Genomic DNA, 24,251 nt, shown 5'->3' with positions numbered 1-24,251 from the left:
CCGGGGGAGGGGGGGGGGGGGGGGGGGGGGGGGTTATACAAGAATAGCCGAGTCACCTCTCGACTGTTGACGGCTGTGTGAGAGAAAGAAAGTCCAGGGCGGGGGAATATACCAGTTTGACAGATACCCTGGGCTGGGTACTATAGCCACACTTCTAAGCTCACACAGAACCTGTCACGACCTCACCACACCACAACCCCCCCCCCCCTCCCACCACGGCGCGTTCGAGCATAACCCCGGCATGAGGCAGACAAGACACACCGCATCTCCTCTCTTTAATGCACTCTGCGGTTATGTCCAGATATTTTGAGTGTTGAAAACAGGCCTTTGGCGTTGTTTGTGTCATCCATTTGGTGTGTTTTTGGTACTGCCTGTACATTTAAAATTAATCAGTATTCAATCAATCAATCAATCAATCAATCAATCAATCAATCAATCCATCAATAAAGCCGCTATAGTTTGCCCGGGGTTATATGCTAGGCTGTTCCACCAGGGCTCTATCCATGGCCCACTCCTCAGATATCCTAGTCTCTATCCTGGGCTAAATCCTTGACCCATATCCGTTCTCTCTCTCTGGCTCAAGTGCGTTTTCTACTCCACGCCGATCGAACGGGGAGTCTTCCAGTTAGTTACCTCTAGCTTGAAGCTGACAATCAGGAGCTCAAGGAAGCATGTCCCAGGGAAGTGTCTGTCTGTCTGTCTGTCTGTCTGTCTGTCTGTCTGTCTGTCTGTCTGTCTGTCTGTCTGTCTGTCTGTCTGTCTGTCTGTCTGTCTGTCTGTCTGTCTGACTGACTGACTGACTGACTGACTGACTGACTGACTGACTGACTGACTGACAATCCCTAGTCTAGAGAAGGTTGCGCAGACATTTGCTCAAGTTAACCAACATTGGACAACAACAGAGTTCCTCACAGAAGATGCCCTTTCGCCCACCTCAGAACAGCTGGCAGGTATGGACCCTACAGACCTCATACCAGTTGGCAGGTATGGACCCTACAGACCTCATACCAGTTGGCAGGTATGGACCCTACAGACCTCATACCAGTTGGCAGGTATGGACCCTACAGACCTCATACCAGCTGGCAGGTATGGACCCTATACACCTCATACCAGTTGGCAGGTATGGACCCTACAGACCTCATACCAGTTGGCAGGTATGGACCCTATACACCTCATACCAGTTGGCAGGTATGGACCCTACAGACCTCATACCAGTTGGCAGGTATGGACCCTATACAGACCTCATACCAGTTGGCAGGTATGGACCCTACAGACCTCATACCAGTTGGCAGGTATGGACCCTATACAGACCTCATACCAGTTGGCAGGTATGGACCCTACAGACCTCATACCAGTTGGCAGGTATGGACCCTACACAGACCACATACCAGTTGGCAGGTATGGACCCTACAGACCTCATACCAGTTGGCAGGTATGGACCCTTCGGACCTCATACCAGTTGGCAGGTATGGACCCTACGGACCTCATACAAGTTGGCAGGTATGGACCCTACAGACCTCATACCAGTTGGCAGGTATGGACCCTACAGACCTCATACCAGTTGGCAGGTATGGACCCTACAGACCTCATACCAGTTGGCAGGTATGGACCCTACAGACCTCATACCAGTTGGCAGGTATGGAAACATGTGATGTGAGTGATGTGTGGTGGGGGGGAACATAATGGACGATTGGCATCTTAAGTTTAGGAGTAAAATGTCCATGTAGCGACAAGGCAGAGAACAGAAAACAAACATTGAGACTCACTATGTGTGACAACTAAGCATATCACAGCTGGCATCACCGACGTCCCATTGGAACAATGACACAGCTTACCTGCTGACTGTCGTGGGGCTTAGGGCAGTGGTTCCCAAACTTTATCAAGTCAAGGACCCCCAAATTGACACAAATTGGCCCCGCGGACCCCCATAAGAAAATATATGCCTGCAGGGACCCCCCATAAGAGAAGATTTGTACGGCTCAAGCATTTTAATTTCATGGACCCCCAATTTGACATGAATTAGTCTACGGACCCCCATTTTAATGGCATTTCTATTTCTGGAACTTCCACTTTATAAGTTAATTTAACTCTGAGAGTGTACAAATTGTACATTTGTATACTCTCAGAGTTACAGACCCATAAGGGTCCATTTGGTTCCGAACTATCATTTACCTGGGGACCCCCTGGAACTCCCTCAAGGACCCCTGGGGGTCCGAGGACCCCACTGTGGGAACCGCTGGTTTAGAGAGTCATACATGAAAGGGCGGGCAGACTACTGACTGTGCTTCCAAATGACCGAGGTTTTCTAAAGAAACGACGTGTATGACATTGCAGTTCAATATACAGACGAGGCCAGAGCTAATGGACGTTATGTAACACAGAGAGACGGTCAGAGGAGGTCAATGTAGTCCACGCAGGGAGGCAGACAGTCTTATCTTATCATTAGGATTCTCTAGAAAAACACCCAGCTCCGTCCAGCTATAACTACAGTATGCTTGTTGTTATTATTTATATTTGTATTCTTAACGGTCAAATTGGATCTCCCCTTTACAACGCATTGAGATGATCTGCTTCATATTGACGGTAACCTATCGCTATGCTCGGTTTTGGGTACGAATTATAATGAGGGAATGTTGCTAATCGTTGCCCCGAGAACGTTCTAAAAGCCTAAGATTGACGATGTTCTTTATGAAATGTTGCATCAAGCAAAGAAAGCAAAAGGAAGATGTTCAGAAAGTTACCAAATGACCAACTTTAAGATGCATGAGTAATAGTACTTACCAAAGTGTTAGCCGCTATGTAGCCATGTGCGGATTTGTCTGAAATCAAAAGAAAAAAGGTTCTCTTATAGAAACGGCATGCTAATGAAAATGCATAAATTAAGGGTGTTACTGTCTCCGCCAGGCCGAAGGCATGGCCGACACTATGGGCCCTATAGCTTGCGCGCTGCGCTATGCCTTGGCACTACTCGCTAGGGCCGGCGCTACCCGTTAATTACGCACAGGGCAGCGGTACCTTACGGCCGGTCGGCCGCGCTAACCGCAATGCATTATTGCCGACTCCCTTGTTTGCGCCTGGAGGTGTAAGCGCTGTTATGCTTATCTAAACTAGCTATTGCTATCGTGCATATATACATTATAGAGTATACGCATAAGGGAAAGCGAGAGACACCCAACATACAGAGGTCTTCCTCGCTACAAATTCTCAACAAATCTACAGTATGTGTATTGTGTACCTCCTGATGTGCTTCTGCTTGTTGACGGAACAACTACTACAAGTTTTTATTATATTTTATATATATATTATAATTATACAAAATAATATGTCATTTATTAAATAGGCTTGATGTCTTATGTCGCACCGCAAGTGACTGAGAGGAAACAGTATTCCATATTCTTTGTGTGTGTAAGTACATGGAGAAAGGGACAAATTAAGTGTTTCTCAGTGTATACGTTATGTACAGTTTGTGTTCCACACAGTACTACCGTACGTACCTCCTGTACTTGTGGTTTTATATGTATATGCGATGTACAGTACCGGGCATGTGTTTCACATATAGCTCCTCAAGTGAAACTCATGTACTTGTGGATTCATATGTATATGCACGCTACATTACACAGTACTCCATAGTACCTCCTGAAGTGAAGCTCATGTACCTGTGCTTTTATACGTACATGTACAGTTGGTTACGCAGTGCTAGTACATACCTCCTGAAGTGCAGCTCATGTACCTGTGCTTTTATACGTATGTGACTACATTTGACTGAGGGACTGCCATTGGATTTTTTTTTTTTTTTCTTTTTTTCATGTCATATGAAAGCAGGGAATCATAGCTTCAAATTGACATATTGGTTGTTTAGTTTGACCCACCAGTTTTGGAGATATGGCTAATGTCTTGCAGGGAAACAGCGAATTGAGAAAACAGGCTTGAAAGGTTCACTTCTGTGGTCTCTAACATTACACCTATAGCTACATGTTTAAGCATTTATTTCATATTTACATGTCGATTTCAGCTCTGACACTTATTTCAGACATGCTCTAGTATGTGAAGAGTCTGTCTGTGCTATTAACTCATTTTGGGAAAAAAAAAAGAAAAAAGGTTTTTCTCCTCTGATGAAAAGCTGGAATTTGCGCGATGGCAGGCTCTCAGTCAAATCTGGTCACATATGTACAGTTGGTTACGCAGTGCTAGTACATACCTCCTGAAGTGAAGCTCATGTACTTCTGGTTGTTGACGGTCTCCTTCGAGTCGTAGAACTTGAGGACGTCCAGCACGGCCTGAGGGTTCTTCTTCTGCTCCAGCTTGGTGATGTTGGAGGTCTGGAGCAGGCGAGCCCACTGCTCCGGTATGCCCTGAGAGAGAGAGACATAGACAGAGACAGAGATGGGAGAGAGAGAGAGAGAGGGGGGTCAAACGTTTAACCCATTTAGGCCGTGACGTCGAAATAAAAAAAAAACGTTCGCTCTGAAAGAATATATATTCAAAAGATTTGTGCCGCATTGTTTTTACGATTTAAAAAAAATAGCAGACCTACAAGTTCATAGCGCGCCACTCGGTGGCGCGCTATGAGCTTGTAGATCTGCTATTTTTCAATAGCTAAAGCATAACATAATGCTTAGTTAAAACACAGAAAGGGGTTCCCGCCCAAAATGGGTTAACCACAATAAAAGGTCTTTACACACCGGGAGCGCAACAAATAAATGACTTTACAGGCCGATGCTTTCATTCGCCGTGAAAAGTCAACTTTGGCTCCAAGTCCAAAATAATACTTTGTCGAGCTGCCCCACCAGGGCAGGAGTCTAATAATGGCCATGAGGCCCGCTACCGGCGCCGTTGCCCCTCGTTTTGGCCTTACGCTCATCAAGAAAAAAGGATAAACACCTGAGACGAGACCGTACACAGTGGCCTCGATGCCCTAGTGTCCACACTGGCACTGCCCACAGTGTGCCAGCTGATTTCACCCTTTTCCCCCCCTAGAGTCTAAAAGTGTGTTGGGATTCTGAATTCTGAGATAATGAAAAGCTGAATTACCTTTGTAGCCTACTCCCTATTTCCCCCCCCCCCCCCCCATTTTTAAATGAAATCATTTTTAGCCCTTAAATTCAAGGCATAATAATCATTGTTATAGTTGGTGGTCTTGCTGCACCCGGTATTTGTCTTGTTGTGACCTCAAATAATTGACTACAGCAGAGGCCAGGTGGCCTTGTTGCCGCTACAAAGCTATGGAATTCCAGGCTGCAACGCATGGCGGCCTTCCTCCATTTCCGCCATCCGTCGTCGTATGATAAAGTGTATACCGTAGCGCTTAAGTGCTTTGAGGTCAAAATATGACATTGCCTCCGACTCACTCAGTAGTAACTGGTAGAACTGGATTTGTGTCTCTCTCTCTCTGTGTGTGTGTGTGTGTGTGTGTGTGTGTGTGTGTGTGTGTGTGTGTGTGTGTGTGTGTGTGTGTGTGTGTGTGTGTGTGTGTGTTCTTGTAGCCTTGTCCTCGCGAAGCCTCACTGATGCTGGAGCTGATAATAACACAGCTGTGCCGTTAATGGACTTACAGCACATTGTCGTCGTTAAGAGTATAGGAGCACGGCTGTGTTGGAAACGACTCGAGTGAAAGTAGCTCTTTCGCAAGGCTGCGACGCGTTACTTTTATGTTAATAACAGTTGCATGTCGGTAAGAGAGAAAAGCTGGTGCGCTTCTTCTGGAAGCCGTGTTATAGTTTAGGGTTTAGTAGGCAGCTGAAAATACTATTTAAATCAACTACCACCGAAGTGGAAAATTGCGGCACTCCAAAAAATAAAGGACTGGCTCGGATACAGATTCTAAATTTATTGGGATCGTTGCTGTCGGCTGGCGTGTACAGTATGTCCAAATTTTTACCTTATAATACCTTATAATACAAATTATTATTATGTGGTTGTACTGGTCAGCTCCCAGGTTTTAATGTGTGTCTGTGTGTGTGTGTGTGTTTCTATGTGCAGGGCGTTGCTGAAAATGAGCACTTGTGCTCAGCTACTACCCTGGGTAAATAAAGGATACAAAAAATAATAATACTAATTTTAGAAATATTACTCAAAAATGTGTCGTGTATACACGGACAATTATTGTCCGTGGCAAGACTTGTCCATGTCTGTGGCAATTTGTTTTATTTCAAGAGAAACAATGTTCTTATTTTGCTCCGTGTAATGTGCGGCGAAAGCACCGAATGTACCGAGAAGACCCAACGATTGTTATCCTATCATGTGCAGCAGCACCTTGGCATAGACATGGCGCTGATCCGTGCTCAAGAAACACACACGGTACAGTACATAAATAAGCTGCTCGGGGTACAGTACTGTACGTACATTAGCCTCATAATGTAACATAATTGCCCAAGTCATGTTTTAAGGTTTTCAGAAAAGAAGGGATAGAAAATCTCTGTCTGCCTATATATAAAGTCACCTCATTTTGCCAAAGTCATAATATTTATCTGCCCGACTGTACTCTAACAACTGCTGATTCACTGTGCCCTCTCTCTCTCCCCCCCCCCCCCCCCCCCCCCCCCGTCCTCACCTAATCAGATATTCAGATTTTGGAACGTACAGTTGGGTGCCACCGATATTGTCCCTTATCATTTGACCCATTTAGGCCTGACCTCAAAATTTAAAAAAATCCTTCTAAATCCTCCAGTTTTCTGAAATAAATATTTTCACGATTTTTTAAAAATAGCAGACCTACAAGCTCGTAGCGCGCCACTCGGTGGCGCGCTATGAGCTTGTAGATCTGCTATTTTTCAATAGCTAAATGATAACAATGTTTAAAACACCAAAAGGGGTTCCCGCCCAAAATTGTCCTTTTGCGCAGATCCCGCAAACCTCAGCAAAAAGAAAAGGACAATATCGATGGCCTCCAACTGTAACAAGCATTCCGATTCAGAACGCTTGTTACATTCCAAAAATCACCATCTATCTGCCTAAGTCTGATGACTTTAGATTCTAAGAAGTCTCATCAGCCTTAGGCAGAGAGAGTGGCCGAGTTCGTGGGCAATAACGCGCAGTGAATCACCAGGGTCACAGAAAGAGTAGAAAGCCCCCATATCACACAATGCTCTGACTGAGGCCAAGGAGTAATCAGAGTAAGTTGTAATGAGGACCGCTTGTTAAAGAGGGACCTACATTCGGTCCCTGGCTTCGCCCTCGGGGGGGCCACGGGGCGGGGTTTTTCCTCCGTGGCTCTGCGATTCCCTTTATCTGTGTCACTATAGAACGCATCACCGAGTGCCTGGCGGGACGGGACGGGTTGCCCACTCTCGCTCTATTATTAAGAACTGGGTTATGTTATTCTTAGAGATGATTGTTATTAATCCATTCTGGGCGGGAACCCCTTTTGATGTTTTAAGCATCATGTTGTACTTGAAAAATAGCAGATCTACAATATCATAGCGCGCCACTCGGTGGCGCGTTATGAGCTTGTAGATCTGCTATTTTTGAAAAATCGTGAAAATGTGGCCCAAATGTTTGAATATATTCTTTCAGAGCGAACGTTTTTAACTCAAATCTTTGCTTCTGGGTGGTCCCTGGAACAATATATCTTCAGATGGGAGTCCACAGCCAAATACAGATAAATCTGGGGGTCCTTGACAGGAAAAAGGTTGAGCACCGCTGACATAGAAACATAGGTTTTTAAAGAAAACTGTCAGGATTTAGAAGACATTTGTAGAATCGTTCCCAGGTCTAAATGGGTTAAGTCAGCGCTGTTGGCCTGCGAGGACGGACGGACGGACGGACGGACGGACGGACGGACGGACGGACGGACGGACGGACGGACGGACGGCCTGCAGGCGACCCAGTGGATCTTTGGTTGATACCGACCATATGTCTCACTCCCAACCCGCCCATATACGCACTTATTATTTCATCATTTCTTTGGCGTCAAGTCAACATGTCGTGTCTTTACATGAGATTATGTGCAATATTACATTATACGGGATGTGGTGGTGGTGGGAGGAGGAGGGATGTGGTTATTTGTTTAAACTTGTATTGACACAGGGTCGACGACGCGCTTAATTGGAAGCATACGCTCTCTCTGTGTGTGTGTGCGTGCGTGCGTGCGTGCGTGCGTGCGTGCGTGCGTGCGTGCGTGCGTGTGTGTGTGTGTGTGTGCGTGCGCTCTGAATTCTCTCGACGAATCCCACGTGTGGGGAGAACGCTCACCTCCGTGTTTGCTGTGGACTATAGAAGAACAGTCTAATGACTGATTTACACCAAAAAAATAGCCGATCTATAAGCTCACAATGCATGGCTCTGCGTCGAGTTGTGAGCTTGGGGATCATCTATTTTCGGACCTGCACGCAACGGAATATAACTTTGACTTCAAATCATCATGGCGATTATCTCGATTACGGTCAATGAACATATACAGGCGATATACGTACAGGCTTGTAGCATATCGGCTATTTTGGCTATTTGTGTACGCCTCCATTGTACGAGTAGCACAAGTATAATATAGATTTAAGTGGTTAATCAAACTAATCGATTTAGTCGAGTATTAAAACCAAATTGATTCAACTTTTTTCATGTCGATTCGTTGATAAATAAGAAAAAGTAAAAACAAAATGAATTGTGCCGCGGGTTCGACTCCCGATCCCAACAGCCTGTACTGTTACCCCAGCCGTCTACCAAGCTGTAGATTCAGAACATGTATTTCTTATATGGAAGATTAATTTGTTTACATGGCACAAAAGGGGGGAAATAAAAACAACAAACAAAAACTAAATGAACATATATCGGTATCAGTATCGCCACATTTGTGGACTTACGAGTTGAGACAGACAGTGTTATCATCACACTGTTCAGAGCCAGAAAGAAAGTGTCCTCGGGCCAGTTATCATCCCACTGTCTGTGCCAAATGATTCTGGAATGAACATAGTGGGCTTTGGAGACCAGACCCGCTCGCCCCTCCCTCCCCTCCCTCCCCGCGCCATTTATCTCAATCTGAAATTTGCATTCCGCTCAGGAAGGAAAATATGCAAATCGCTCTAATCCATTTTGGGCGGGAACCCCCCTTTTGGTGTTTTAAGCGTAATGTTATACAGTTGGGTGCCACCGATATTGTCCCTTATCATTTGACCCATTTAGGCCTGACCTCAAAATTTTAAAAAATCCATATTTATTTCAGAAAACTGGAGGATTTCTCCAGTTTTCTGAAATAAATATTTTCACGATTTTTCAAAAATAGCAGACCTACAAGCTCGTAGCGCGCCACTCGGTGGCGCGCTATGAGCTTGTAGATCTGCTATTTTTCAATAGCTAAATTATAACAATGTTTAAAACACCAAAAGGGGTTCCCGCCCAAAATGGGTTAACTGTCCTTTTGCGCAGATCACTCAAACCTCAGCAAAAAGAAAAGGACAATATCGATGGCCTCCAACTGTACTTTAGCTGCTGAAAAATAGCAGACCTATACAAGCTCATAGCTACGAGCTTGTAGGTCTGCTATATTTTTTTTTATCGTGAAAATGCAGTGCAAATCTTTGAATGTATATTCTTTCAGAGCCAACGTTTTTAACTCAAATCTTGTCCCTGGAACAACATATTTTCAGATGGGGGTCGGCGGCCAATTATATATAATCTTGGGGGTCCTTGACATGAAAATGTTTGAGAACCACTGACATAGAAAAAATCACACCCGTGTGAACTGAGTGGTGCAACTGTTCACACACTACGTCACACACTAACCATAGCAACCATGCTCATCTGTACGTGGCCCCAGGTACACACATACACAGACACATACAGACAAAGCTGGTTGTTGGAGTGGTTTGCACCACTCAAAAAAAACGTCAGGATTTAGAAGACATTTTGTAGAATCGTTCCCAGGTCGGAATGGGTTAATCAGAAGCGCAGATTTGAGTGAAAGAACTAAAACCAACTAACTTTCTCGTTTCTTTTCACACCTTCTGCGCTGTAATTGGAAGACTAATTATTGTGTTTATGTGCCCGGGGCGAAATTCTACCATCTAATATTAGCATAATGGTGTTATGTCATTACAGTAACTGGGCTACAATTACTCCAAGTTTCCTGTGAGTGGGTTGAGCCGCGTCTCTGGACTAATAGGACCATATATGGGCGTCCCAGTTTAACTATGTTGTTTTTCGGCAGCTGTTTGTTGTGTGTGACGACACCTGGCGCTCAATCAGTGAGAGAGAGAGAGAGAGAGAGAGAGAGAGAAAGAGCCTATTTAACCCACACAATTTCCCAGCCAATGGTGGGTAGTACTGAAACACCCTAGTTCACCCAAAAAAGATTTGTATGGTTTTTGTCACATTCCAGCTCTAATACTTTGATGACTCAAAGAGACTCCTATAGACTGTCGCAGTCCCGCCCCCTACCAGGGCCCAGGAAATGATTCCCCGTTAATTTTCCTCATAGACATTTCAAAACGTATTTATTTAAATACCTTTTAAGCCTCGTACAAAGCCAACTCGAGTTGTGAGAAAACAAACGAACAAATAATTAGAAAGAAGTAGAAAACGGCACTTTTTTTCTTGTTTTTCTTCTTTGTAATTATTTGTTTGGTCCAAAATATGTTTATTGTCATGATTTGTCACGACTCGAGTTGGCTTCGTACGACGCTTTAAAAGGTCTTTAAATAAATACTTTTTGAAATGTCTATGGGGAAAATGCATTGGGAATTATTTCCTGGGCCTGGCGTCGTCATGAAAGGGGACTGCGACGCTCTATTGAGACTCCCAAGGTCCATTTGTACACTGGTACTTTACTGTGCTAGTTCAGTGCGAGCGAACGAACAGATGAAATCTCATTAGAATACACGTTGTTTTTCCAATGAGACTGTCCTGACATTTATTGGTTGAGATCTACTACACGCTGCTATTTATTGGTTATTTGGTTGGTTCAGGCTACGTCGCAACGCAGGAGGGGTTTTCGGTGTGATACCGCTCGTCGGAAGTGAGTGTGTGTGTGTGTTAGGGCATTAACATAAAAATCGATTAGTCGACTAGTCGAATAGCAAAACGGTAGTCGACACTGTAAATCAAAAATCGGGTAATCATTAATATTATTTTTAATATTTTTTTTTACAGCAGACATGCAGCTGTGAGCTCTGTGGTTGTGTTGGTAGTTCTCCAACTTAAGTACTAATCCATTCCTGGCTGATTGTTTTCATATCATATACAAGCCGACTGTACGTGGGTTTTGCCGTCACCGTCACTCGTGTAGGTGCGGTGTGCGGCGGTGGCACTGGCAGCATTTAAGACAGATTTTCAAACAGCATATGCCTCATAGGCTCATACGCTCAATGGGGACAACTACAGTGTGTAAATACTTTTACTATTGGTGAGTTTATTACTGTAGTTTGTTCAACAAGTTAGATTGGAGACGTGTCGTCGTTTCGTCCGGTAGAGTAGTATAGCAGGAGTCCCTCGACTCCCTCCTCACTCTGCCCAATAATATCCAGTTTGGTGACAGTCAAACTACAGTAGCTCTTCCCGTGATTTCATGATTATTTTTCTTATTAATCTTTCTTCATGCTTATCCAACAAAAGTGCAGGCGTGCGGCATTATTAGAAACAAACAGCTATGCCGCGCGATCATAGTTATAATAGTCGCGGTGGAGTGAAGGAGTTGATCATCTGATTCATAGCCTGGCAAGCCTGCTAGCTAGCAAGCCTAGTATGTAATCATAACCCCCTCCTAGCTTGTAGCTCCTTCTAAAAAACAAAGGAACTGTGGTTGTAACTTGTTGTTGAACATTTAGGGTTGTATGAAAATTATCGCATCGTTCATTCCTCCTCCTCCGTCTACTCTCCACTCTCCAACTGAACAAACATTTTCAACAACGTAACATGCTATGCTGCGCCGTAGAAAGGTCTTGCGCATCAAAAATAGCAGATCTACAAGCTCACAGCGCGTCCATCCGTGAGTCATTGTGGACTTGCAAGTTGCAACTTTGACTTGACTTTTAACAGCTGATGTGAATTTCGGCCAATCAGAGCGGCATTCAGCGTAATCTAGTAAGAGAGTTGACTCCCATTGTAACAATGGAATGCGGAAGTGCTCATTATATCTCAATGGGATAGTTCCTATGTTTGGAACTATAGCCCATAGGCACCCGCTTTGTGGCGAGATCAAAGCGTGTCGCCACTCTCTTACTATTCCACTCGGCCTGCATTCAACGGCTCTGTTCTGCAGTTAATCCTTCACTCGCGCTGGCCGTTTCAGAACACGATGTTTTAATGCTTGATTGGATGGAAAAAAATATCATATTTTACCGCCGACTAATCGACTATAAATCGATTTTGATGGTATTCGTGTCGACTATCAAAAATCACGTTTGGTTAATGCCCTAGTGTGTGTGTGTGTGTGTGTGTGTGTGTGTGTGTGTGTGTGTGTGTGTGTGTGTGCGCGTGCGTGCGTGTCTACTCACGGTGAACTCTCCCGTCACAGCGTCGAAGCCCACATGGATGGTGTGTTCAAAGTCCGAGGGGAGGGAGATCTCAGGTCGCTCCTTCTCCTTCTTCTTGTTCGCTGCGTAGGCGAGAGAAGAGCAGAGAGAGGAATAAATATGAATATGAATGATGGCACGTGTACAGAGTAGACTACATTCATGGTTAAACATGACCTATTGGAACGACGTAATGACTGGAGCATACTGGATCATGTGCAGTTATTTGCAGATGTTGTAGTTTTTCCCAAGCACCACGGTGGTTGGGAAAACTACAACTACAACATTTTCGTCTTACACAAACATTAAATTCCCATTGACAATGAATGGAGAATTGACATCATATGTGCCTGAGCAAATAGACATGTTACGTCATGATGATGTACAATGGTAAGAGCGCCCCTCACTTCACAGGGGTGTGATTTTTCTTTTCAAAACCTTTTCATTGCAATTTCTATAATATAAATCTTCAAGGATCTCAGGGCCGGCAAATAATGAAAAGACTATGTTTGTTGCGCAAAATATGCCCCTTCCAAGACAAAGGAATAAGGAAAAAAAAATGTCTCCCCTTCAATTCCCAATTTTATTGGGTGAAGACAGCCTCGGGTCTCCTCCGATACCCGGGCCGTCAAGCCACCATCTTCTTTTCACCAGGGGTGTGTGATTTCTTTTTTTTTAACAATAATAATCTAACTGTTGAGAGCATAAAATGAAACCAAATGGACCCGGGAGGGTCCATTTGGTTTCATTTTATGCTCTCAACATCTGAAACATGGTTTCATTTTATGCTCCTGCTATGCTCACGGTTGCCCTCGGTTACCAACCACACCTTGCGTGTGGTTGTGTGTGTGTGTGTGTGCGTGTGTGCGTGCGTGCGTGTGTGCGTGCGTGCGTGCGTGCGTGCGTGCGTGCGTGCATGCGTGCGTGCATTCAATTCTAGTCAGTTTTACTAGTTGACTAGTTGCCTAGTTTACTAGTCGACTAGTTGTTTAACTACCTTATGTTTTTTTTGGAAATAAATATTTGTACATTTAAAAACTGTGTACATTGGTGACTATAACTATAATCTACCTGATCGTGTGGCCTACAAAATCGGGAAAAAATAATAATAATAAAACTTTTTTTGTCTTTCTTATCAACTAGTCAACTAGTACCAACAAGGTCGACTAGTGCATTTACTAGTAGACTAGTAAACTAGTCGACTAGTTGCTTAATGCCCTAGTGTACGTGTGCGTGCGTGCGTGTTTGTGCGTGTGTGTGTGTGTGGATATGTAGATATTCTGTTTGCTCTTCATTAATCTCTCTCCCCCCCTCGTCCCGTCGCCTTCTTCCCGCCCTTTCTTACACGGAAATAACAAATTAACGATGTAGCTTGTCGCCATGGGGGGCTTAACTATAACGTGACGCAGACAACGCAACCGCGTGGGGGCCCCAGAGGGCATTTGGGGCCCACCCCATGCCGCCTGTAAAATAAAAATGATAAATACATACAGAGATGCTGTATAGTGTTGTTTTTGTCGACTAAAACTAAGACGAAAAATATTCGTCCACTACCTTTTTTTCACTGGTGAAAACGAAATGGAAACTAAATGAAAACTAAGCTATGGTGACTAAAACTATGACTAAATATACTGTCGATTTTGTCAACAAATAAAAACTAGACTAACATGTTAGGAAGGGACTAGTGGACAAGAGATCCAGTATAAGTCATTTTACACTTGGTTGCATGCTGAAAATAGCCGATCTACAAGCTCACAACGCGTCGCGAGCTTGTAGATCGGCTATTTTCAGCAAGCGTAAAATCAGTCATTACGACGGCATCAAGGCCCGCCAAACTACATTTTAGTCGACTAAATCAACTGCAGATTTAGTCGACTAAAATCTTATGATATTTGGTCGACTAAAACTAGACCAACACTAACACTAACAGGTGACTAAATCAAGTTGGCTGACCAGCCTGCGTCACTCAGGGCCCCTCTAGCTACGCCGCTGCTTGTCGCACTATAAAACTAATTCCACCCACTGTTTTACAGCTAGTAAACCTTCGACGTGACAATAAAGATCATTCCGAGGCCCACCTCGGGTAAAGAGCCGAGCCAGGAGCGTCTCGAGGCTGTATATTTCACTGCTTCATTCGCTTGACGTAGATCGATTTTTTAAAACTGCATTTTATTTCATGGTTAGAGTTGTGAGTTATCATCAGTGTGACTGGTTCTTTATGAATTTGGCCGCAGAATCCTCATCTCAGTAACCCCCCCCCCCCCCCCCCCCCCCCCCCCCCGCGCCAATACAAGATCTGTGTCGTTAAAATGTTAAACGACACAATGTTAAGCGCTATGAACTTGTAGGTCTGATATTTTTGAAAAATCGTGAAAATCTAGTAGTGCAAATCTTTGAATATATATTCTTTCAGAGCGAACGTTTTTAACTCAAATCTTTGCTTCCGAGGGGTTCCTGGAATAACATATTTTTCAGATGGGGGTCGGTGGCCAATTACATATAGTTTTTGGGGTCCTTGACATGACATATTGAGCACCAACTGATACAGAAACATAGGTATTTCAGAAAACTGTCATTTTCTTTATTTCAACGTCAGGCCTAAATGGGTTAAAAGATATTTTGAATATCTACTAAAAGTAGATCTAGATATCTATTAGCGTATTTGGCTGGGGGGGGGGCACCTGTGGGGTCCCTGAGTTTGGTTCATAGTAGGGCAACTCAAGCTTGTAATCTTCAAAAAGGCTAGTTGTCGTTCATTCATAACCTAATTCGTGGGGCTTCCAAGCAAGCCTCACACACATCCAAAGGGTTGCCATGGGCAACAACATCAACATCAACAACATCTCTAGACCATTTGTTTTTTATTTCAAGTCCAAAAGGGGTTGCCTTGCAACGTCTAGGCCAGTGGTTTTTCATCCATGATCACCGGCGTCCTTTTGAAACGGTTTGGCTTCAGGAAGCTCTTTACCTGAACCCTCAACCTTTGGATTAGAACAGTGGGTTTTCAACCCTTTTCATATCAAGGTCCGTTATTTATTATGCGTTTGAGCCACGAGGACCACCATTTGTGACCAGATTTGACTGAGAGCCTGCCATCGCGCAACCTCCAGTTTTTCACCAGAGGAGATTTCTTTTCTCCAAAATGAGTTAATAGCCCAGGCAGACTCTTCACATACTAGAGCGTGTCTGAAATAAGTGTCAGAGCTGAAATCGACATGTAAATATGAAATAAATGCTTAAACATGTAGCTATGTGTAATGTTAGAGACCACAGAAGTGAACCTTTCAAGCCTGTTTTCTCAACTCGCTGTTTCTCTGCAAGACATTACTCTATAAGCCATATATCTCCAAAACTGGTGGGTCAAACTGAACAACCAATATGTCAATTTGAAGCTATGCTTTCATATGACATGACAAAACGAAAATTAAAAAAAAATCCAATGGCAGTCGAATCTGGTCACATTTGATGACATTTTAGCCTTGCAGACCCAAAACTACAGAATATGTCCACATTTCCATGCTGTATATTGATGTTGGACTTGGTACACATAGAAGAGATAACAGGCAAACGGTCAAAATAAGAATTCTTCTACATTCTCTATATTTGTGTAGACAATAATTTCACTCTTGCGAGTGTAAAATGAAAGCAAATGGACCCGTACGGGTCCATTTGCTTTCATTTTACACTCACAAGAGTTAAAGACCTACAGTATAAGGGCCTATTTTGTTAGCAGCTCTCCATCATTTAGCTGGGGACCACCTGGAACCCCCTCCTCAAGGACCACTGGTCGAAAACCACTGGATTAGAAGACTGAACAACAGAAAACCGTAGACAGCATATCGTTGTTGTTGGGCAGAAACCACCTATCTCCACGATTTAACCTGTTTGTAACACATTTTGATAGCATAGGTTGGCTCCGGGTAAAAGACAGAGTCAAGCAATTGAAAATGGGACTGACTTTCAAAATTGTAAATGCAGATCTGCCCTCCATGCCATCAGTGCCCATTTACTTAACTGAATACCTAAAAAAGGTAAGCAACTCCCACAGCCACAACACTAGAGGGAGTGTGAATAATGATCTGGTACCACCAATCTTTAGAACAAATATGGGTAAATTCACCTTCCACAACACTGCCACTCAGGTGTGGAATGCCTTGCCCCCTTCCCTTAAAACTAACAAATCACTAGTTTCCTTTAAGAAAGGACTGAAAATGCACCTGTCACTGTCATCCGACCAACAGAAGCCATAACTCTATTCCCCCCCTCTCTCCAATTCATTTCTATTCCAACCCGTACATAGATTTAATGTCTTGTTGAGATATTTAAATTGTTGTTGATGTTGTGAATGCATGCATGGGACCCGGATGGAAACAAGACCGCAAGGTCTTTCTTCGGTGATGTCCTTTTGGCCAAATGTGCGTTACTGTACCCTGTACTGTGTTGCATCTTATTGTCTAATAAAATTATCAATCAATCAATCAATCAATCAATCAATCAATCAATCAATAACATTTTTGTTTTGTGTATACTTGAACGGCACAGCGTCACACAACAGTATCCAAAATAGCAGATCTACAAGCTCCAAAGGCGGCGCAAAGCGACGCGTTCTGAGCCTGTCGATCTGCTCTTTTTTGCTGCTTTTGAATTTGAATCTTGAAAAAGTAGCCTAACAGTTTTTGGACATAATATAATATGAGGTTATGAATGAACGACAACTCGCCTTTTGAAGATTGCAAGTAAAGAGATGCAGAGAAAGCGAACGAGTTGTAATTCACAACCTCCTGACTTGAAGCACAAGTAACGAGTTGTAATTCACAACCTCCTGACTTGAAGCACAAGTAACGAGTTGTAATTCACAACCTCCTGACTTGAAGCACAAGTAACGAGTTGTAATTCACAACCTCCTGACTTGAAGCACAAGTAACGAGTTGTAATTCACAACCTCCTGACTTGAAGCACAAGTAAGTAACGAGTTGTAATTCACAACCTCCTGACTTGAAGCACAAGTAAGTAACGAGTTGTAATTCACAACCTCCTGACTTGAAGCACAAGTAAGTAACGAGTTGTAATTCACAGTGCCTCCTGACTTGAAGCACAAGTAAGTAACGAGTTGTAATTCACAACCTCCTGACTTGAAGCACAAGTAAGTAACGAGTTGTAATTCACAACCTCCTGACTTGAAGCACAAGTAAGTAACGAGTTGTAATTCACAGTGCCTCCTGACTTGAAGCACAAGTAAGTAACGACTTGTAATTCACAACCTCCTGACTTGAAGCACAAGTAAGTAACGAGTTGTAATTCACAGTGCCTCCTGACTTGAAGCACAAGTAAGTAACGAGTTGTAATTCACAACCTCCTGACTTGAAGCACAAGTAAGTAACGAGTTGTAATTCACAGTGCCTCCTGACTTGAAGCACAAGTAAGTAACGAGTTGTAATTCACAACCTCCTGACTTGAAGCACAAGTAAGTAACGAGTTGTAATTCACAGTGCCTCCTGACTTGAAGCACAAGTAAGTAACGAGTTGTAATTCACAGTGCCTCCTGACTTGAAGCACAAGTAAGTAACGAGTTGTAATTCACAGTGCCTCCTGACTTGAAGCACAAGTAAGTAACGAGTTGTAATTCACAGTGCCTCCTGACTTGAAGCACAAGTAAGTAACGAGTTGTAATTCACAGTGCCTCCTGACTTGAAGCACAAGTAAGTAACGAGTTGTAATTCACAGTGCCTCCTGACTTGAAGCACAAGTAAGTAACGAGTTGTAATTCACAGTGCCTCCTGACTTGAAGCACAAGTAAGTAACGAGTTGTAATTCACAGTGCCTCCTGACTTGAAGCACAAGTAAGTAACGAGTTGTAATTCACAGTGCCTCCTGACTTGAAGCACAAGTAAGTAACGAGTTGTAATTCACAGTGCCTCCTGACTTGAAGCACAAGTAAGTAACGAGTTGTAATTCACAGTGCCTCCTGACTTGAAGCACAAGTAAGTAACGAGTTGTAATTCACAGTGCCTCCTGACTTGAAGCACAAGTAAGTAACGAGTTGTAATTCACAGTGCCTCCTGACTTGAAGCACAAGTAAGTAACGAGTTGTAATTCACAGTGCCTCCTGACTTGAAGCACAAGTAAGTAACGAGTTGTAATTCACAGTGCCTCCTGACTTGAAGCACAAGTAAGTAACGAGTTGTAATTCACAGTGCCTCCTGACTTGAAGCACAAGTAAGTAACGAGTTGTAATTCACAGTGCCTCCTGACTTGAAGCACAAGTAAGTAACGAGTTGTAATTCACAGTGCCTCCTGACTTGAAGCACAAGTAAGTAACGAGTTGTAATTCACAGTGCCTCCTGACTTGAAGCACAAGTAAGTAACGAGTTGTAATTCACAGTGCCTCCTGACTTGAAGCACAAGTAAGTAACGAGTTGTAATTCACAGTGCCTCCTGACTTGAAGCACAAGTAAGTAACGAGTTGTAATTCACAGTGCCTCCTGACTTGAAGCACAAGTAAGTAACGAGTTGTAATTCACAGTGCCTCCTGACTTGAAGCACAAGTAAGTAACGAGTTGTAATTCACAGTGCCTCCTGACTTGAAGCACAAGTAAGTAACGAGTTGTAATTCACAGTGCCTCCTGACTTGAAGCACAAGTAAGTAACGAGTTGTAATTCACAGTGCCTCCTGACTTGAAGCACAAGTAAGTAACGAGTTGTAATTCACAGTGCCTCCTGACTTGAAGCACAAGTAAGTAACGAGTTGTAATTCACAGTGCCTCCTGACTTGAAGCACAAGTAAGTAACGAGTTGTAATTCACAGTGCCTCCTGACTTGAAGCACAAGTAAGTAACGAGTTGTAATTCACAGTGCCTCCTGACTTGAAGCACAAGTAAGTAACGAGTTGTAATTCACAGTGCCTCCTGACTTGAAGCACAAGTAAGTAACGAGTTGTAATTCACAGTGCCTCCTGACTTGAAGCACAAGTAAGTAACGAGTTGTAATTCACAGTGCCTCCTGACTTGAAGCACAAGTAAGTAACGAGTTGTAATTCACAGTGCCTCCTGACTTGAAGCACAAGTAAGTAACGAGTTGTAATTCACAGTGCCTCCTGACTTGAAGCACAAGTAAGTAACGAGTTGTAATTCACAGTGCCTCCTGACTTGAAGCACAAGTAAGTAACGAGTTGTAATTCACAGTGCCTCCTGACTTGAAGCACAAGTAAGTAACGAGTTGTAATTCACAGTGCCTCCTGACTTGAAGCACAAGTAAGTAACGAGTTGTAATTCACAGTGCCTCCTGACTTGAAGCACAAGTAAGTAACGAGTTGTAATTCACAGTGCCTCCTGACTTGAAGCACAAGTAAGTAACGAGTTGTAATTCACAGTGCCTCCTGACTTGAAGCACAAGTAAGTAACGAGTTGTAATTCACAGTGCCTCCTGACTTGAAGCACAAGTAAGTAACGAGTTGTAATTCACAGTGCCTCCTGACTTGAAGCACAAGTAAGTAACGAGTTGTAATTCACAGTGCCTCCTGACTTGAAGCACAAGTAAGTAACGAGTTGTAATTCACAGTGCCTCCTGACTTGAAGCACAAGTAAGTAACGAGTTGTAATTCACAGTGCCTCCTGACTTGAAGCACAAGTAAGTAACGAGTTGTAATTCACAGTGCCTCCTGACTTGAAGCACAAGTAAGTAACGAGTTGTAATTCACAGTGCCTCCTGACTTGAAGCACAAGTAAGTAACGAGTTGTAATTCACAGTGCCTCCTGACTTGAAGCACAAGTAAGTAACGAGTTGTAATTCACAGTGCCTCCTGACTTGAAGCACAAGTAAGTAACGAGTTGTAATTCACAGTGCCTCCTGACTTGAAGCACAAGTAAGTAACGAGTTGTAATTCACAGTGCCTCCTGACTTGAAGCACAAGTAAGTAACGAGTTGTAATTCAGTGCCTCCTGACTTGAAGCACAAGTAAGTAACGAGTTGTAATTCACAGTGCCTCCTGACTTGAAGCACAAGTAAGTAACGAGTTGTAATTCACAGTGCCTCCTGACTTGAAGCACAAGTAAGTAACGAGTTGTAATTCACAGTGCCTCCTGACTTGAAGCACAAGTAAGTAACGAGTTGTAATTCACAGTGCCTCCTGACTTGAAGCACAAGTAAGTAACGAGTTGTAATTCACAGTGCCTCCTGACTTGAAGCACAAGTAAGTAACGAGTTGTAATTCACAGTGCCTCCTGACTTGAAGCACAAGTAAGTAACGAGTTGTAATTCACAGTGCCTCCTGACTTGAAGCACAAGTAAGTAACAAGTTGTAATTCACAGTGCCTCCTGACTTGAAGCACAAGTAAGTAACGAGTTGTAATTCACAGTGCCTCCTGACTTGAAGCACAAGTAAGTATTCGTGGCGTTGACGTTAAGCCGTGCAACAATGAGCGTGTTTGTTTAATTATTTTTATAGCCTAACATTAAGATTGATCTGGCTGGCAATTACATTCACGCTTCAAAAGTCACGAACGTGGTGTTCAAACGTCAACAGCTTAACCACTAGCCTAAAAGGAGAATTCTCCCCTTGACCAGGGAGCAGATATTAGGCTTTTTGCTCATGAAGCAGAGGCTCTGAGCTGTTCTCACGGTTTGCTCTCATCTTTATCGAGAGAGAGAGAGAGAGAGAGAGAGAGAGAGAGAGTAACTAACTCTCTAACTAACCATTTGTTCCATTTGTACACTCTCAGAGTTAAATTAACTTTGATTATACAATATACATTGGGGTCCCAGAGACATAAATGCCATTAACACAATCAGTGCCGGGATTCCTTCAAAATAGAAACTCTGGGGTGCCGGAAAGACATGGCCGCTTTTACTCTGAACCCCCCCTTGCCGATTTCATTTATACGATACATGATCCAAAAAGCGTTCCTATTCTGAACGAGAGGCGGATGAGAAGTCAGAAATGAAGCGCTTAGTATATCCATCAGATCAAAACCACGGAGAGCGCCCTGGATTAAGAGAGACGAGGCATTATTTCTGCCGCTAAGTGAACGGTAAGCTAAGCTGAAGTGAAGGACGGTGGCCGAGTGTCCGACTGAAAAATAAAAAAAAGGAAAAAATTGGGGTGTATATATATATATACTCACTCTTGTCTCCCCCAGGGAAGATGGAGCGCAGGCGTGCCTTCTTGTTCTTCTCCTCGGGAGCCATTGGGAGCGGTTTGGAGGCGTGGTTGACTGACAGAGAGTCTCGGGAGCTGCTGTTCATTCTCAGGGGCGGCGCCGGCGGTTTCTCTTCACTATCCACACTATCAGACATGTTTAACGCCACTCACTGTGTCCTGAAGGGGGCAGCAGAGAGAGAGAGAGAGAGAGACAAGTTTAAATAGGCCTGACGTCGAAATAAATAAAAAGTCTTCTGAAAGAATATTATATTCAAATATTTGTGCCACATTTTCACAATTTTTAAAAAATAGCAGACCTACAAGCTCGTAGCGCGGCACTCGGTGGCGCGCTATGAGCTTGTAGATCTGCTATTTTTCAATAGCTAAAGTATAACATAATGCTTAGTTAAAACACCAAAACGGGTTCCCGTCCAGAATGGGTTAAAACCGGTGTTCGTGTTGTCAGGTCATGTCATTATTATTTCCAGGGAGAAAACAAAAAAGTCTGTGGCCGAGTCCACTTCAATTCGGCATAGAGTAGCGCAAACGTCGCTCACTCTCTGCTGATTTCTGATCGTCTGCACCTTTGTTAAATTGACGCACACATGTACACACACACTCCTCTCCGTCTCTGTCGCTCTAATTAATTAGTCTCATGTCCTGCAGCTGCGTCTATAGAAAGCAGTGCAGTACTTAGTTTAGACAGTACTTAGTTTAGACTAGTCATTGGTGTTAGACCAGTCATTAGTCCTACAACTACAACCTATCTCAAACCCTCACCCCAACCCTACCCACGGGGCAGCACACCTAAACCTAACCTTAACCCATGTCTAACCAATGACTAGTCTAAACTAAGTATGTACCCCAGCATAGGTGCAGGGTTTCAGTCATGTCATTATTACCAGTGGAAATGTGTCACACGCCGCCCAGCTTCAAGCGGTATGTGTTCTACCCTGCAGGGGTCGTGCTGGCCATGCTGGCCATGTGGTGGACATTTCTGTAAACATTGCATTTTTTTGCCACCGACATACATGAGCTCGGACAATAATATCACCAGAAGCACACAAACCCATTCAGGACGGGAACTCCCTTTTGGTGTTTTAAGCGTTATGTTATACTTTAGCTATTGAAAAATAGTAGATCTACAAGCTCGCCTGTAGATCTGCTATTTTTTGAAGAATAGAGGGTATGCGCATGCTTAAAGTGAATGGCACATCGAGTGGCAAATCGAGTGGCAAAGCAACATGCAAAGTGAGTTTAACATTGTTTAATGCAATCAGATAGGACTTTTCTGTTTGGATACATGGGTTGTCAAGGTCAGAAAGTAGTGTTTTGCCACTCAGTAGGCATTTCTGCATAAATTCCGGGTTTGATGGTGATGTCACGCGCATACCCTCTATCGTGAAAATGTCACTCACTGTGTCACTCACGTGAAAATGTGGCGCAAATCTTTGAATATATATTCTGTCAGAGCAAACGTTTGTTTTAGCTCAAATCTTTGCTTCTGGGGTGGTCCACGGAACTACATATTTTCAGATGGGGGTCCGGCAGCATGAAATATATTGAATATATTTTTCAGAAAACTGTCGTGATTTAGAAGACATTTTGTAGAACCTGCTCTCAGGTCTAAATGGGGGTAAGAGCTATATGCCCTGAATGACCATAACAGGTCTGTAACTCTGAGAGTGTGCACATTTGGTCCTTGAAGGAGTGTGTGTGTGTGTGTACATGTGTGCGTGTGTCAATTTAACAAAGGTGCAGACGATCAGAAATCAGCAGAGAGTGAGAGATGTTTGCACTACTCTATGCCGAATTGAAGTGGACTGTGATTTTATTTTTTTTCCCCTAGAAATAAAAACGTCTGGGTTTCCGAGGCTAGTGGACTCCTAATGGACCATAGTGTCATAAGTCAGTGTCAGTGTCAAGATAATCATGTAATGAAACCGTGCGTGTGCAGAAGATAATTATGGTATAACCTCCGAAGAAATCTCGAACACACACAACTGTCTGTTTCACACTCACACAAACACAAACACACATTAAGGTAAGGTAAGGTAAGGTAAATTTTATTTATAAAGCGCCTTTCAAAACAAATGTCACAAGGTGCTGTACAATAAATAAAATGAAATAAAACAAGAGCAATACATAGATCATCAATAAAACAAAAACACAATGACAGAGTAATAATACAAATATATATATATATAAATAAACATGCAGTAGACAATATTACAGAATAAAGTGTTTTTTGAAATAAATGAGTTTTTAGCAGCTTTTTAAATGTCTCGACAGATTCTGCCCTCCTTAGGGAAAGGGGTAATTCATTCCATAAGGAAGGGGCTACAACTTCAAAAGCTCTATCGCCTTTGGTTCTCAGTCTTGTGTTGGGAATTTTGAGCAGGTCTTTACCTGAGGACCTCAGTGTTCTCACATTTAAAATGGGGAATAAAAGTTCAGTAATGTACATGGGAGACAGCCCATGGAGAGCTTTAAAAGTGATTAATAAAATTTTAAAAACAATTCTACAGTCAATTGGAAGCCAGTGTAAAGCAGCAAGTACAGGGGTGATATGAGACCTTCTAAAAGTGTTTGTTAAAAGTCTGGCAGCTGTATTCTGCACCAACTGGAGGCGATGTATTGATGAGCGACTGAGGGTAGTAAATAATGAGTTGCAA

The 24,251-nt window shown here is 43.3% G+C and overlaps 1 protein-coding gene across 3 annotated transcripts in view; it reads right to left on the bottom strand.

Moving 5' to 3' along the window:
• The window catches only part of LOC306927437 (serine/threonine-protein kinase PAK 3), a 181,585-nt gene that overhangs the window by 67,947 nt on the left and 89,387 nt on the right, over positions 1-24,251 (bottom strand). For 2 of the 3 annotated variants that reach the window (XM_079507180.1, XM_079507181.1), the window contains exons 4-6: positions 21,560-21,753; positions 12,423-12,523; positions 4,199-4,352 (exon numbers count right to left, since the gene is read on the bottom strand). In XM_079507180.1, coding sequence (XP_079363306.1) covers positions 4,199-4,352; positions 12,423-12,523; positions 21,560-21,731 — 427 coding nt within the window. In that variant the 5' untranslated portion in view covers positions 21,732-21,753. Of the gene's footprint in view, positions 1-2,781; positions 2,820-4,198; positions 4,353-12,422; positions 12,524-21,559; positions 21,754-24,251 lie in introns of all 3 variants that reach the window. The other variant, XM_079507182.1, reaches the window with a different exon arrangement.

The sequence above is a fragment of the Electrona antarctica genome (assembly GCF_951216825.1).
Source record: "Electrona antarctica genome assembly, chromosome: 8".
Lineage (NCBI taxonomy): Eukaryota > Metazoa > Chordata > Actinopteri > Myctophiformes > Myctophidae > Electrona > Electrona antarctica.
This window is presented reverse-complemented; position numbering and strand designations above follow the sequence as displayed.